The 17,093-nt window shown below is 35.8% G+C and overlaps 2 protein-coding genes across 2 annotated transcripts; both read left to right on the forward strand.

Annotated features, from left to right (window-relative positions):
- Positions 1–27: 27 nt before the first annotated feature.
- LOC129804427 (anaphase-promoting complex subunit 13) lies at positions 28–5,498 on the forward strand. Its single transcript, XM_055851693.1, has 3 exons — positions 28–140; positions 364–510; positions 4,817–5,498. Exons 1-3 carry the CDS (start codon positions 129–131, stop codon positions 4,895–4,897), a joined length of 240 nt encoding a protein of 79 aa, XP_055707668.1. The 5' UTR covers positions 28–128; the 3' UTR covers positions 4,898–5,498.
- Positions 4,988–17,049, forward strand: LOC129804412 (putative 1-phosphatidylinositol 3-phosphate 5-kinase). Its single transcript, XM_055851674.1, has 3 exons — positions 4,988–7,676; positions 10,977–13,130; positions 16,639–17,049. The coding sequence occupies exons 1-3, from the start codon at positions 4,988–4,990 to the stop codon at positions 16,986–16,988; spliced, it is 5,193 nt and encodes a 1,730-aa protein (XP_055707649.1). The 3' UTR covers positions 16,989–17,049.
- The last annotated feature ends 44 nt before the right edge of the window (positions 17,050–17,093 follow it).

Consider the following 17,093-nt stretch of genomic DNA (forward strand, 5'->3'; position numbering starts at 1 on the left):
TTTTTTTGGGAGGGGAAATTGTCATCAGCTGATTCGATGAAAATGGCGTAAATTGGTGTTTTTTCTCTGTGAGGGGGTGCTTTTTGTGTGGAAATCCCATTAAAATTCACTGGTTTTTCGCAAATAGAATGGACAGTCAGGTATGGCAGCAGATAGGGGAGCTCCTAAAGATTACTTTCATGAAGGAATATTCCAAAAAACATGAATATTTTGTCAAGAAATCGAGATGTTTTGATTGACGTACAATGGCGATGCTTTTTTATGACTCAATTTGACTTTACAAACATAAAAAAATATAATTTACACTTTATTGTTGCGACGGGCGTGAATTTTATCACATAATATGTTAAAAATAACTTTCAGGCACCTTCTGATGGTTACTTGTTGGAAGTAATTGACAACAATTGGCGCCAAGACGAACTCCCCCACGATCAGATTATTGTTCCAGTTGAGAATCTTCCGGATCTCGAGGCGGACAATGGTGACTCCCATTTGACGCTGAAGGAACAGGTGAGTTTGCAATATATCTCCTTCGCACTCCAGCGATTTTCATTCACTTTCCCTTTTGCTGAAGTTGCTGGTTAAGATTTTTGATATTTTCACTTCTTTCATTTAAATGCGAAACTCCCTGTTGATCGAGTTCAGATCTCCAAGAGATTTTCTATAAAGTTGCTTTAAACTAGAGATTTAGCCCAATTTCTGAAGCTGTTTTTTAGATTTTCAAAATTTAATGGGCCATTTGCCCCTAATAATCCTATCATGAGTCAAAAGTGTGCAAAAAGTCGCGACTGATAAGAAATTAGAGAAGTTGAACCACGTGAGTGAAGCCTTAGACCCCTTAGACCAGAAGCCCATAGCTCCTCGTTCAGGAAAAAATTATTTTAATCAAAATAGGGCTTCCTATTAGCCACAAAGGTTTCTTTGATAAATATTCTTTCGTGGCAACATTACATAATACTCTCATTTGGAGCTGGGATTTTTTTTATTACAAAATCTAAATATCGTTTGAAATAGTTTTGGTCTTCTCAAAGAAAATCTTCAAGCCTTTAAATTTAGCGTATTGTCAATTATCCGTTCTATTCTTTTCTGTACATCTTCTAAAACCTCTGCAACGTGTGATGTCTTATGACTTCCTCTTATAAATTGAGTTCAAACTGGAAAATAAGTGTCCCAGAACAGAACTCATAATTTGCAAACAAAGCATTTGACTAGATCAACTGATAATTTCCCAGACCATTATTATTCAGTATTCAGGGAACGACACTGTTTCCTGGTAGCGGCAATTGAATGCCATTGGGATTTGGGCAAGAATGCCCCTCTGTAATTACGACCAAACTGATATGATGTCCGTGCCCAGGCGTAAACAAGACCTAAGTCTCTGCACGGGGCATGAGTGCCTCAAGAAGAATATATACAGTAGGGTGGAATCACCAGTTCTCGCCAGTGCCCCACTTCTCGCCACTTACATTGAAATCGCTATTTTTCGCAATTTATGAAATAAATGAGTCGCAATTTTTTTTGTATTGTTTCTGCTTCTACGCATAGAATTGAAAAATAATAATTATTCGTTTTGGATTCACGATTTTGATCACTTTTTGGAGCAATATTTTAAGCAAGTGCATCGAATCCAACATCTCTTACCAAATGTACGAAGTGTCGTCAAATTTTCATCAGGGCAAAAATACCTATTTGGGTAAATAATTTGTCTATTGAATATTTAATTGCACTTGTGGAATACATAAAATTTGTATTTAGTCAATTAATATTTCATTTTATATTATTTTTGTATAAAAATGAGGCATGGCGAGAAGTGGTAATATTCTGGAATTGATTTTACCACCTGTCGCCATATCTTTTCAATAGGCGACGCTAACTTCACTTCGTACATTCTCAGTTGTCAAATCTGCATTGTTTACTTTCTGCAAAAGCCCCATAATTTGATTTCTCAAATAAAAGTGGACAAAAATCATTTAAAGAGAGTAATAATAAATTGATCACAAGGAAAGAGAAATGGTGAATGTATTCTTTTCATAGCATTGCCTAAAATAACCGAGTGTGGTTCTTTTCAAGTGGGTGGCGAGAAGTGGTTACAAATTTTACAAAACTGGCGAAAAGTGGTAAAAAGTGGCGACGAAATGGTTATTTTTGCATTATTAATAAAAATCAGTTTTTTAAGTAGTCCAGCATTATGTTCTAGGATTATTGTTTTCACGTATCTAGAGCCAATACATCTAAGTAACTTTGTGTCAAATTTGACTTATCTTGTAACAAGGATTCAAAAGTTATGATTAAATAAATTTAATTTTTTCCTAAACATGGCGATAGCCGGTTATTCCACCCTAGACTCTCTCTCAATCGGGAATATGGGGCAAAATGTCATCCGGTTTAGCGATAGAATTGAGCGTCAAAGCCTTTGTAAATTCCACAAAAAGCGCTCAATTATAAAGAATCAAGATAAAATAGGAAGAACCACCGCGAATTTGAGCAAATTAGCTTCATAATTAAGCGTGAAAACTCAACAAAATTTGTCGCCCGATTGAGAAAGAGCCGATTGGGTGAGAGTCTACTGTATTCAATTCCTCAAAGTTCGACAGCCATTAACCCATTCAGTCAATGTACCAGAAATACTTAAGATAGAATGTTCATATTTTGAGATTAGTTTTCTACAGATTACAAGATGAATTTTTTGAAAAGAAATAAATTTTATCTATTATGGGGGCGCGGGGATTTGCCCTCAAGCACACGACTTAACGGTCACTGAATTTAAATTCTGTGCATTAATTCATTACAAACTCTATTGCTTTAGATAGAGTAACTATCCAAGAACACCAATTGGGAACTAGAATTCAAATCAGGAAAGAGGCCAATTTTAACAAATTCGACGGGATGTCGTATTTTCCGTCCGCCATTTTGAGCAAAAATTTTGCATGACCTTCCACGAAGCAAGAAAAGAATAACAAAATGTATTTTCATCTCTGTCGGACTATTTTTCTCAAGTAATTGAATAACTAACGTTACTAAAAATCCATCCCCGACAGCAATTCAGATAAAAATTGCCCAGAAATAAATCATCAAAAATCACTGAATTTGCGTATGATGTATAATACCATGGTAAGGAATGGGTTAAGATAGAAATCATTATTCATCAAATATTGGAATAAAAATCCATAATTTTAATCAATTTATTTAAAGTGTTCAATTTTATCGTCAAAGTGTCTAAATTTAGAAACTGTCCAAAATTATGAGCTCTTACCCTATTGCTTTTTATAAATTGAGTTACGATCAAAGAAAAATAATCCTTCATTTGAATTAATTAATTACTAGTCAATTCTCTAGACAATTTAGACTATAAAAAGTATGCAAAATTATCCATTTTTATGTTCAAAGTTCAAACTTCTCAAACAGTCTATGACTTTTTAGAATATACTGAGTTCGTAAAACAACTTTAAATGAATCGACTCTTTAGGATTTGATTTTGATGATCTCTTTTTCGTATTTAAAAAAGAACCTTAAGTTATTATTCCCTCCGTTTTGAAATAAGTCGTACGTTTGGGGAAAAACTAGAGATTAAGGAACGGTTTCAGAGAATGTTTTTGTCATTTGCAAATATGTTATGTATGAACTATCCTCCATGTTCAGGGATAATATTGGAATCCATATGTTGAAGTTGCCCATTTTTCGCGTTTTTTTTTTCAAAGAGCTGCGGTAGATAGTTAATCACTAAAAAATGGATTGTGATTAACATTACAGGCTAGAATTTGTTCTAAATTTTCAGAATGCACAAGTAGAACTCAACAGTTATTACTGATATGAAATTTTTTATTGCTCAAATTTTGCACAATGAACAATAAAAAGAACATCCTTTTTTATGTGTTCGAATATCTGGATGCAACATGGTGAGAGATAGGGACTTGGGACCTTCAGCGAACCCCCCATAAGTTGACCCTGAGACCAATAATTTGTCAGACAGGGATTTGAAAACCGTTATTAGGAATGATTCAACGGTATTTTTGTATATGGTCAAGTGTCCGTCTAGGTAATCTCTAAACTAAAACATATCCAAAATTGAAAAAAAAAAATCGCACGACGTGTTTTCGAGCAATCCCAAAAAAACATGGTTTTGGAGGGGAAGTGGAGGGGTTGGGGGAAAGTAAGGGACATATTAATGGTCCCAGGGTCAACTTATGGGGAGGTCCCCTGAAAGTAACAAGTCTCTATCTTTCACCATTTTGCACCTAATTTAGATTGACAATAAAAGGCAAAAATAAGACATTTTTAAGACATTCGTTCCTCAACTTACCATCAAGACTGAACTCCTATTTTAGTATTCTATTACATAGATACAATAGTTCTATTACAAGAGGTAATTGTTGATACACAAAACATTTACCAACAAACTTTCCCTTAATCCCAATTTTTTCCCAAACGTATGACTTATTTCGAAACAAGAATTTTTCCCAAACGTACGACTTATTTCGGAACGGATGGAGTATTCTGTAAATATTAAAATTCTGTAAATATACACAATATTCCAATATCAATTGAATCTATGCATTATGAAAAGGGATGAGGAAACTTTATATCTAATTTTAAGCGATCGGTTTTGATCAAATAAACCATAACTGAATGTTTCCTAAACATTTGATTTGGGAATTTTTACGTCAATGTCTTATCTACACATTAGGAACCTACACTTTCTTATCTTCGGAAGTCAATTCCTAAATCTCAAAATTAGGGTTTTCTCTTGATATGAAAATTGCAAATTATCTTCAAAGTTGATAAATGAAATTTCTTCATTTTCTCCTTTGTGTTTTAGGAACAAAAGTGGAATGATCTAGCATTGGGATCATTGGCACCTGAATTGGCGCTCACTGATCAGAATATTGGTGGTATTTGAGCCACACCCAGTCGTGAATCTGTGTTTGAAAGTGAGATACAGGACGTTTGATAGAGTAATTTGTGTTAAAAGATTTAAGAAAAAAAGAATATGAATAGAAATCTACATTCCCCGACAAAATTGACGGAATTTGCAAGAGATTGGGATGATGAACCGGAGACATTGCTTTCGAAATTTGTCACAAAAATAACCAATGCCTACAATGCCAGCTACAATTCTGTCAATGTAGTCCCATCAACTTCATCTGGAGACTCTCCTCGAATTGTTCATCATCCTACAATTGTCGAGGAGAGTTTTCAGGGTGCTTCATCGGGTTCTTCTGTTTTGTCCCGAGATTCAACACCTAGTGAGGTGACAGAGGCCTCCCATGTCAGTACTCCCACGGATTCAATGTCAATAGTTGAGAAATATGCAGAAGTTGCTGAAGTGCGAACACCCACGAGTATTATGCAGAGAATTAGTAATTTGGTGGCGTTCGGAAATCGCGATTTACAGAGTTATCGTGATACAGAATTACAGAAATTCTGGATGCCCGATTCCAAGTCTAAGGAATGCTATGAGTGTAGTTTGAAATTTTCGGCATTTCGTCGGAAGCATCATTGTCGACTCTGTGGGCAGATTTTCTGCTCAAAGTGCTGCAGTCAAGTGGTCCCGGGGAAGATTATTAAGTGTTCAGAACCACTGAAAGTTTGTACGTATTGCTCTAAAATTGTTCTGAGATATCTAAATTCGCCGGAAATTCAGTTGGATTTGAAATCGGATTTGCAAGCTTTGCAGGATGATTTGTCAAATAAATTGGCCACTGAGGGTCCTAATGTTAGTAGTCCGGATTTATCTGTGAGTTCTCCGCTAAGGAGGAAAATTTCTGTGGGGTATCAAGAGGAGAAACTTGTGTCGTATCCAAATACAACACTCACGAGTGGTGACAGGAAGACAATTCTGCAGCAATTGACTTCTCTGCAGTCACTCAGTGAGGATTTCACAAAGTGTCTTCCGGTGCACAATCGTGGAGAGGATTTGGTGAGGTATTTAATGGCTAATCAGAAATCTTCAGATAGAATGCAAGCTGTAGCTATTCTCAATGCAATGATCGAAGCTGGATTCCTACTGGCGGTGCCACCGGGAAGTGAGGAAGCGGGATTTGAAGAGGATTGTTTGTACAAAAGTATTCAAAAGAGTGATATTCCAAGTTACCAAACTTGCTCGATTCATGGGAATCAGCAAAATGTTGAAGTGAGCCTTGTGACAAGGCCAACATTTGCTGAAGGGAACATCTTTGGAGATTTTCAGGATAATTCCATTAGTTCCATCAGGGATTTTGATTTGCAGAATAATCTGCTGTCAACGGCAGGATCAAAGCCACTTCTTGAGGCATTCTGTGCCCATGAAGAACGTCTGCTGCATCAATTGCTTCGGAATGAAAATCTCGATCCGGAATGGTCAAAAATTCTTATACCTCTCTGTGCGAGGGTGTCAAATACCATCAAACCGGGACAATATGGAGCTGATTTGATGGATATCAGGAGTTTTGTGAACTTTAAGAAAGTGCCCGGGGGAAAAAGAACGGAATCCCAGATTATTGGGGGCGTGGCTTTTACGAAGAATGTTGCTCACAAGGATATGATAACCAAAGTTGAGCGTCCCAGAATCCTCTTACTCCAATGTTCAATTGTCTATCAGAGAGTTGAGGGAAAGTTTGTGAGCCTAGAGACACTTCTGTTGCAAGAAGAGGAATATCTGCGCAATGTAACAGCTAGGATACGCAGTTTAGAACCCAATGTGGTCCTGGTGCATAAAAATGTGGCAGGAATAGCTCAGGATATGCTGAGAAAACGTGGTATTACCCTGGTGTTGGATGTGAAGTTGTCCGTGATGGAGAGATTATCGAGATATCTCGAGTGTGACGTTGTATCATCCATTGATTCCAATATTGGACGTCCAACTTTGGGTGTTTGTGATATTTTCTGCATTCGAACATTCACAGATGAGCAGGGTATGACAAAAACTCTCATGTTCTTTGAAACACCACCATCTCCAAGGGGTTTCTGTGTCCTCCTGCGCGGTGGAACTAACGCTGAATTGACAAAAGTTAAGAGAGTAGCTTCCTTTTTGCTCTATGTCAGATACAACTGGCGACTGGAGATGTCTTTCCTTCTCGATGAATTTGCCAGACCACCATCACCCAAACCCAGTATTTTTGATTCAAAAGAACAATCTCCCATTAAGCACACTGAAGAAGAAGAAGGCACCACAAAGAAAAAATCCATTCAAAGTCGTATTGAAGATAAAGCAATTCACAAAGAAGATGTTCCAGATTGTTCAGATCCACTGAGAGCAGCAACACTTCCAGCCGTGGACAGTGAACCAGAAGTGTCCGTTGTTGAACTTCATGTTCAGACACTCTATGACAACAAATTCCGGACAGCTCTGAGTTCTACAGTCCTGTCAGTTTCTCCCTTTGTCTCCTTTCCACTGCCCTTCCTTGAGACAGAAATGGGAAGAAAATGCCACTTGAGATCACGCTTCCCTAATGAACTGTACTACTCAAAGCAATTTTCCAGTCCAATAGAAAGATGCGCCAGTTTAGAGGATCCCTCGAGGAATGAGATAAAGAAGGATGTGGCAATGGTAAAGGCTTCCCATGAATTTGTCAATCACAAAATCACATCTTCAATGGACAGTAAGGAATTGCAAGGACTCCTAGCGAGTTTCCGAGCCACTGGAGGACGTTTGCTGAAAACCAGACAAATGACCAGGAAACCAAAGTTGGATGAGAAAGGTAAGAACACTGTTTCTTTTTTTATCCAGACTTAACTCTTTCGTCTCTTTTGGGACTCTGAGTACCCAAAAGCAGCATATGAATGTTCTGTGAAAAACAATGTTTTTTAATTATTCAGAACTGATAAAAAATCTATTCTTGTGGATAATTACAAACTATAAGGATGTCCAAATGTAAGATATTTTTTGTAGGACCTCAATTAATTCCTGAGCTTAGATATTTTTGATTAAAAAATGGTGAAATTGACTTGCAGCATATGCTGCGGTCCGGAAAAAGGAAAATATCAATAATCTAATTTAAAAAAAAGAGTGTGCGATTAACATTTTTTCCTCACAAATTTAACACTAAGTGTAAAAATATATCAACATACCTTTCAAAGGGTAAAATCAACATGAAAAAGGGTACCTTTAACCCCTAATACACCTAAAAAGCATAATATTTACACCGATTTCCGATCAATTATGCAGGGTAAAATTAACATTTCCAGAATGTTATTTTAACTTTTTCGGATTTCCCTCAGTGTAGGACAATTGATAAAGCAAGGAAATTCTAGATTTAAATAATGGGCAAGGCTTGGAGTCCGAACTAAAAACTTTGGGAAAATCGTCTACTTGTAAGCTACCCTAAGCTAGTTAATAAAGAATACGTTTCTTTTTCTTTTATTTCCTTTAGCAAATTATAATATTCATCATGTGAAAAATACTTTTTTATTAAGAGATAGTAGATGAACAACAACAATAGCATTCAGTCAAAACTAATAATTGTTACACAGTGCTTACTAAAAGAGATGGCAAAGCGTCCCAGCTTTGAGGAATGCTCGAACTCACGAGATAGAGCTCACAGTGAATTAGTTTTTTTGCATGTTCTTTTGGTATTACTGATATACTAGAGTTCAAATTGATACATAAATCACAAAAGCATTTGAAAATCAAAAAATCGGTACTTAACCGGTTTATTACCGATGGAGACCGATGCAGCCGGGTTCGAAATTTCAATACCTTTCCAAGAAATTCAAATTTAACCTAGGTTGAAAAATTAACATTCCAAAGTGGTTGACATTTGACCTTCAATAATTCAAAATGGAGAATTTTCCGGTCATAGGTATGTTTGGGCGAAATGTTCGCCTGGACTAGCTCTAAAACATATCCAAAAATCATTGAAAAAGCTTGGGCCAATTTTGAGAAAAACCGAAAAACATGTTTTTAGGGGAGGGGAGGGGAAAAAAGGGGAAAAATGTCTAGAGATATTGTTTTTTTTTATTGGGGGTCATCAAAGACCGGAAGTCGATATCTTTTACCGTTTAAGCTCCAGAACAGTGAAGAGTTGAAAAAAGACGATTATATAACTGCTCTCTCTTTGAGTTCGGGCAGTAAAAATCATAAACGGCTTGTAGTTTTTCTTTCCGAAAATTAAATCATAATCAAGGAGTATTGACTTCAACCTATAAAATTTAAGGGGTTACGTGGGTAAAACATACTGAAAAACAGCATATTTTCTTTAATGTTTTTCAACATAATAAAAATTTATTTAATTCAAGCTCTTAATAATTTAATTCTTTATTTAAAATATATTTTCTGAAATTTTTAATTAAAAATTTTAAAAATTCAGCCATTAGAATCTGATTTTTGTAGGCGGTTATGGAAAAATGGGGTGGCCAAGCCGGGTTTTGCGAAGTACTTGAACACGTGACTCAGTTGCTACACCTCAAAAGTATATTTTTGCATCATTTATTGTTTAACGGTTCTCAACCGATTTTTTAAGTAGATTAAATCACTCAAAAGATCACCCAAAATAGCTTAGGAGAAATATAATTGAATTTTTGATTTAAAAAAAATAGTTATCGGTTATAATTCGGTTCATTACCGATTCGTAACCGATTGGAATTGGCTCAGGCTTACCAGGAATTCCAAGACCTTTCCAACGAGCCCAAACATGATATCATTCGGTTTTGAAATACTCTCTGTAGAGCATTTTTATCCTGTAATCTTGGAAAATCGTTACAGTAGACTCTCTCTCAATCGGGAATATGGGGCAAAATGTCATCCGGTTTAGCGATAGAATTTAGCGTCAAAGCCTTTGTAAATTCCACAAAAAGTGCTCAATTATAAAGAATCACAATAAAATAGGAAGAACTACAGCGAATTTGAGCAAATTAGCTTCATAATTAAGCGTGAAAACTGTCAACAAAATTTGACGCCCGATTGAGAAAGAGCCGATTGAGTGAGAGTCTACTGTATTATTTATTAATTATTCAATGGTTTTTTTCAAATATGGATGAATATCTGCCTAGACAACCCTTGAAATATATTATAAAAAATTAAAAAATCGCACAACGCGTTTTAGAACAATCCAAAAAAAAATGGTCCCAGGGTCGACTTATGGAGGGGTCCTCCGAGGGTCCCAATTACCGAGAGAGCTTGAATAAGAGCTTGAATTATTTTTTTTATAATATTGAAAAAAGAAGAAAAAATATGCAGTTTTTTTTTAAATTTTGTGTGACATAGGCAACCCCTTAAGAGGATTATTGAGATTTTTCGTGAATATTGCGAATATATTTAGAGTATTTTGAATATTTTTCAAATATTTTGAATATTATTTTAAATATGTTAGAAAAGTTAAAATATTTTATTCGAATATTGGATCTAGCCCCTGTGATTTTGGTCACTTTCTTGCCTTCCGATGACAACAAACAATCCAACACTTATTATGTATCATGTATAATGCCCAACGCACAATAACTTTTGTTTTGTAAACATGTTTTTCACATTTCAATGAGAGTGACTGAAACGTAGATCTAGTCATTTCGCTCTCATAGGAAATTATGAAAACATTATTTTCTTTTGGTTACCCAGAGTACCCCGAATTCCTGTCAAAATCCCGAATAGGTTAAAATCTCAAATTGATCGAAGTCTTAAAAAGCCAAAACCAAAAAACCCCAAAAAGCTAAAACCCCGAATTCCTAAATTTCGAAAGCCAAAATCCTGAATTTTTAAAAGTGTTATACCCACGACTCCTTTTATCATCTTCCGTATAATTTTGTTCCTTTCCAAATTTTGTCCATTCGGGATTATGGCTTTGAGTATTTTGGCGTTCGAGATTATGGCCTTTCGGATTTTTGGCTGCTTACCAGAGAATATTTTTTGATGCTTTGCTATATCCTTTTGATGTTTTTCCAAAATTTTACATCTTGATAATGTGATGGGATGAATTAGAAAGGAATTTTTCATATGAATCAAGTGATTGATTAATCCTATACTTTCACTTGGATCATTTCGTTTCTTCTTCGTTTATCTCATCTAGATAAAACTTCATCATCTTTCACGGCCGTAAGTGAGGAGGACAGTCAAAAATGCATTGATGCATTTATCTACAAAGATGCTTTGGCCATTGAGAATCACCAGAGACTTCCGGTACTATTTTGCAGTTACAATTTCAATCCCAAATCCTCATGCCATCAGCCGACCTTCTGTGCCCAACCGTCCTTTCTCAATATGCAATTTTATGGGCAGAATGACATAATGTTGGGACATTTTCTAGAACGCTATTGCTTCCGTAGCTCCTATATTTGTCCATCGTGTAATTGTCCAATGATGGATCATGTACGGAGGTATGTTCATTCAATGGGATGCATTCAGGTGCAATTGGCTGAGGATCAGCAAAAGAGAAGTCCAGAAGCTGGGAATATATTGATTACTTCTTGGTGTTCAGTATGCAAGGAATCCACTCCGAATGTTCCCATGTCCAATGATACCCATTGTCTGTCGTTTGCTAAATATCTGGAGCAGAGATTCCATGGTCATGCGTATAAGAGACGGGAAGTTAGTGTCCTGCAGGATAGTACGGTGCAGGATGAGGGAGAAAAATGCAATCATTCCCTCCATCGGCAACATATTCACTATTTCAGTCACAAGGGAATTATTGCGAGTTTTAAGTATAGTCCCATTGAAGTGTGGGAGATCTCCTTGCCACCATTAGTTATTCAGTTGCGTCGGGCTAAGCCATATGATACCAATAAGGTTTTGGAGGACATTAAAATGTTCGCTCAGAAGGGATATGAGGTCTATGCGAAGATCTATGATCGCTTAGCGCAGATTTCAACCGAAGTGGAGTCTCCGAAGTTGATAAGTTTAAAGAGTCTTGTCAATAGGGATCAGATGATCTTCAAGCAGCGCGTTGAAATTGTTCAGACACTCCTTACGGAGCGTGAGGTGAATTCTAGGGATATCAATGATGCAATGTTGATGGTTAAGAGAGCTCTGGCTGAGAGTATTGAAGTTTGGGGTCCGCGTTTGCATGATGCAGAGACTCAGACAAAAAATTCGTCCTCTGTGGATTCTGGAGATGTTGAGGAGGGCAGTGAGTCAGCTGATGATGTAGAGGAGAACAATGGAAAGGGTGTAAGTCAAGCTGTTGATGTGATTCAGAGTGAGAAGAACAATAAGGATTTTTTCGATAAGAAAACTGTCAAAAATCTCCTAAGTCAGTTACTTCCATCTTCTGGACATGCCAATACTCTTCCATCACCTCTGCCTCTACATGAACATCATACCCTTCCACTTGGAGCCTTTCCTATTCTCGTACACGATCAGGATCTCAGTTCTATCATCTCCTACAGTCTCATGTCCAATGACTACAAGAAACATCTGGAGATTATGGCATCACCTCAAGCAAGTGGATCAACTGAAGCTGGCAGTAGTCCAAGTGTCAAGAGGAAGAATGAGATGGGCGGAGAGAAGGAAGATCGTGAAAATGAAAAAGAGCAGGATAAAAAAGGAAAATCTTCTCATCATATTGAACTTCATTTTCAAGATTCAACAACACAATTTACCTGCAAAGTCTACTTTGCTCGAGAATTTGATTTAATGCGCAATAAAGTTCTCATTCCACCACCCGGAAGATTCCAAACTGAAAAGGATTCCAAACAAACCGAAGATGCTACAGAGGAAGCATTCAAAATGCCAATTGATCGTATGGCCAGTAGTAGCAGCCTCGGTGGACAATCACAAAAAGTTCCAGAGTATCTAACCGCAGAAACTGAACGAGTGCGTCAATCCTTTGCCAGATCTCTCTGTCGAAGTATTCAGTGGGAAGCCAAGGGGGGCAAAAGTGGTTCAAAGTTCTCAAAGACAACCGATGATCGTTTTGTCCTCAAAGAAATGTCAAAGCAAGATGTAGCCATTTTTGAGAATTTCGCACCAAATTACTTTGAGTACATCCATGATTGTCTGCATCATGATAAGCCTACGCTACTGGCTAAAATCCTCGGAGTCTTCAAGGTGATCGTGAAGAAGAAGGATTCAGATCGCGAGAAATCTGTGCTCGTGATGGAGAATCTCTTTTTCGATCGTGAAATCTCCAATAAATTCGATCTCAAAGGATCAGACAGAAATCGTCTGGTGGATCCTACAAATCAGGAGGGAGAAATTGTGCTGTTGGACCAGAATCTCATACAAAGTAAGTTTCAAAATGATTTTTCTAATGTTTTGCACAATTTTCTTGTAAATATCTAAAAACATTTTTTAGGGGTTGGTTTTCAGGCTGCGGACACTTCATATTTTTCCCATATTCCTTTAATAAATCTGACCTATTTTTTCAGAAAATATGTTACTAGACTAAGTAACTATGATTCATTAAAAGATTAGGGTAAAATTATGAAGTGTTCGAAGGCAGAGTATGTATAAGTACAAAGCCTGAAAGTCTTTCCTTACACAGAAAAAAAATATTTTGTAAAAATGTTCGTAAATGTTTGTGAATTCCTACGGGGGAGTTACGAAATGCTCGTGAATCGTATAAAGGCCTCTACGCATTAGCAGCAATTTTCGTCAAAAATTCCATTTTTGACGAAAATTTTGACGTTTCCACGTTTTCACCTACAACACTGCAGACAATTTCCTTCAAAAAAGCAATTTTTGACGAAAATTGCTCCCAATGTGTAGACGCCTTAACCCACAAACATGTTCGTAAAAGTTTGTAATTTTTTCACAAACATTGTTTGTAAAGTGATCATTTGACGAACATTTTTTGTACTTTTACAAACATTTCGCTCCTTGGAAATTACAAGGGACCAACTCAATCTGAGCCATTTTTCAGGAGACAGCATGAAAGATTTAACTTTGTCTAAATAATTATCTCAATTGAGTATGTTAATAAAAACAATTTAATTCTTTTCTATTTGTATGAGCATTATTATAAACATCGAAACGTACATATTTTTACCTTTTAAAATATGTTTTTTTTTATCAGTTAGCTCTTTGTCATTCTAAATGATGCGCAAATTTTCATGAAATTAGAATGACGGGATCAACTTGCTTGAGTTAGTCCGTTGTTTCACAAAAATTTGAACGAAAAATCTATTTTGTTCCCCTTGACTTCAAACGAAACCGCGCAAGCAATCATAAAGAGCAAAATTTTGAAAAACTTTGTAATTACGAAATTTAATGATTCATATCATCTGAAATTTTATTAAATTCTTTGTCTGAGTGCATTAAAATCTGAAAATAGCCAAAAAGTGAGTTGGCCCCTTGTAATATCCAAGGAGCGATTTGTTCGTAAATGTTCGTAAACACACAAACTATGTTCGTAAAATTCTGTCATTTGTTCGTAAAATGTACGACAGGAAAACAAACATTTACGAACAAATGACAAAATTTTACGAACTTTAGTGTGTTTACGAACATTTACGAACAAATGTTTGTAAAAGTACAAAAAAATGTTCGTCAAATGATCATTTTACGAACAATGTTTGTGAAAAAGGTACAAACTTTTATGAACTTTTTTGTGGATTATACAAATTCACGAGCATTTTGTAACTCTTCCATAGGAATTCACAAACATTTACGAACATTTTTACAAAATATTTTCTTCTGTGTAATGCTTGTAACAATAATACTTTACTGTAAAATATGGATAAAAAATTAAGAGAGATAGCATTATTTGCAATTTTTCGAGAAGATTTATAAAGCTTTTTTTTATTAAGTGGAGAGTTTATAAATGAAAAATTCATAGAGCACCAAAAAAAGAACCTATTAGTCGAGACACCCAGAAAAATTCATTCCGCAAATTTTTAGAGTTTCTCAATTCTTGAAAAAAATAATTTTTCTTCTGTATTTCACATTTTATCAAGAAGATCATAACGATAAATTCAAAAAAAGAGTAAATTACAAATTCACAGTAAACCATTTAATTATCTTTTAAAGTGTGTGCCTCGGCTAACTGAAATAATATTAATATTTAAAATTTAAAATATTTTAGGATTCTTTAATCTTTTCTGCATTTTAAATTGAATTACGACATTTGCAAAAATTATTGAGCTACTTGTGTATTCAATTCTTGCAATCTTCAAAAACTGCTTATAATTTTCTAGTTTTAAAAATTCATAAGCATCTACAGTAAAAGATTTTTTTTCTATTAACCATTGGCCAACCTCCTTAAACTATTCGGTAAGAAAAGCTTGCATATTTCTTTGGAAAATTTATTATTTTTATGTTTGAGAAAAATGTAGATGAAATTTCAACCTGCATAAACTCATCTCAGAATCTTCACTCTTTCTTAAATATCTCAGGTTTAAAAGGAGTTACAAAGCGTCTCAAGCACTGCGAAGTGCTCTAACTCGTGATTTAGATGTTACACCTCAAAAGTACTTTCGCATCAGTTACGGTTAACCAGTTCACAACCGATTTGAATTGATTCATGAATCACGCGATTTTGTAGATCATAATGTATAGACGAAAGACTTACCTGAACTATATATAAAATATATCCAAAAATAAAATAAAATGGACGAGCCGTTCTTAAAATAAACAAAAAAAAAACTTTATGGAGGGGGTGCAGAGAAAAAGGAAAAAACACCATTTAGAGATAATTTTTTTTATTGATGGTTACACGGTTAAAACTTTTGGACACTGACCAAAATATTGGAACAAGTTTTCCTTGGAATAAATTATTTTGGAATCAATTTGTACCTAGAGAAGATATTTGTTTGTTTCAAAAAGTTTTCTTTACAGTTTTGTTACGTAATATAGTTACAATTTTGTTAGAGTTTTCTTTTAGAACCGTTTTGATACGGTGGAATGTCTACAAATTTGAGTTCATTTCCTGAGAGTTGGAATAGAATTTGTTGCATTCGGATGTTTTGTTCCCACTGTCAGGAACCAATTCGTACATTTTTTTATAACAATATTATTCCTACATCTGTAACATATTTTTTCCAAAAATTTTCGGTGTCCGTGGATGAGGTAATTTTTGGAACCAAATTGTTACTCATATGGGGAATCTTTTTGTTCCCATTGTCGGGAACAAATCCGTGTAAGTGATTTCGTCTTACAGTTAAGGCCTATACTTCAGTCGAGATCGATTTCGGTGACGAAAGTTCATAAGGAACATCAAATAAAAATCAACCTTAAGAGTTTTTTATACAGACGCGTGAATGACGAAATCATATGCGAGTGCTGGCAGCAGGAGGGGAAGGGAATCTCGAGTTAAAAAAGTGAAATCATATAACACAAAATTGGCACAGATTTGCCGTCCTCCTTTCGTTGGTGACGTATGACTGAGTGTGAGAGGAGGGATACGATTTTATACTAGATGAGCTATTTTTTGGAACAAATTCGTTACTAATATTGGGTATCTTTTTGTTTCTCCTAGAAGGTACAAATATATTTCAAAAATTTTCGGTGTCCGGGGACGAGCTACGTTTTGGAACAAATTCGTTACTAATATTGATTATCTTTTTGAGTCTCGTAAAATGAACAAAATTGTGCCAAAAATTATGTTGTTCGTGGACGAACTAATTTTTGGAACAAATATGTGGCGAAAGTTTTTACCGTGTACCGAAGACCGGAAGCTGATATCTCTTACCGTTTAAGCTCCAGTCTGGGACAAGTTAAAAAAAAGCTCATTAATATACTGCTCTCTGAGTTCAGAAAAGCTTAATTCAAGCATTTTATTACATTCTAATTTTCAGTGTCATGGTCAAATCCTTTGTACATCTTAACGCACAGTCGAACAATCCTACGGGAAGCCATCCATCGGGATGCTTCTTTTCTCGAAAAGAACGACGTGATGGATTACTCCCTCCTTGTGGGTCTCGATGGTCAAGAGAAGCTTCTGGTACTTGGAATAATTGACTATATTCGCACGTTCACGTTGGACAAACGTCTCGAATCACTGGTGAAGCAGACTGGACTTTTGGGGGGTCAGGGAAAGTTGCCCACGGTCATTTCACCGAAGCCCTACAAACAGCGCTTCAGTGAAGCCATGGAACGATATTTCCTGGTGGTGCCGGATCGATGGGAGGGTCTGGCCAAGAAGTGAGGGAAGGGCTTTATTCTATTTTCACACACATTTGCACATTTCAATAAATTTTACATGCAAATTTTGTGATTGATTGACAAGATAATTGCCTGTCGAGAGGAAGAA

Source organism: Phlebotomus papatasi, chromosome 2 (genome assembly GCF_024763615.1).
Source record: "Phlebotomus papatasi isolate M1 chromosome 2, Ppap_2.1, whole genome shotgun sequence".
Lineage (NCBI taxonomy): Eukaryota > Metazoa > Arthropoda > Insecta > Diptera > Psychodidae > Phlebotomus > Phlebotomus papatasi.

What these genes read in the sequence shown, in the direction of transcription:
- LOC129804427 (XM_055851693.1), top strand. An exon ending in ATTTGACGCTGAAGGAACAG is followed by an intron (nt 511 to 4,816) that starts GTGAGTTTGCAA and finishes TTTGTGTTTTAG; the next exon opens with GAACAAAAGTGGAATGATCT.
- LOC129804412 (XM_055851674.1), top strand. Translation starts at nt 4,988, where the DNA reads ATGAATAGAAATCTACATTCCCCGACAAAATTGACGGAATTTGCAAGA. An exon ending in ACCAAAGTTGGATGAGAAAG is followed by an intron (nt 7,677 to 10,976) that starts GTAAGAACACTG and finishes TATCTCATCTAG; the next exon opens with ATAAAACTTCATCATCTTTC. An exon ending in GGACCAGAATCTCATACAAA is followed by an intron (nt 13,131 to 16,638) that starts GTAAGTTTCAAA and finishes TCTAATTTTCAG; the next exon opens with TGTCATGGTCAAATCCTTTG.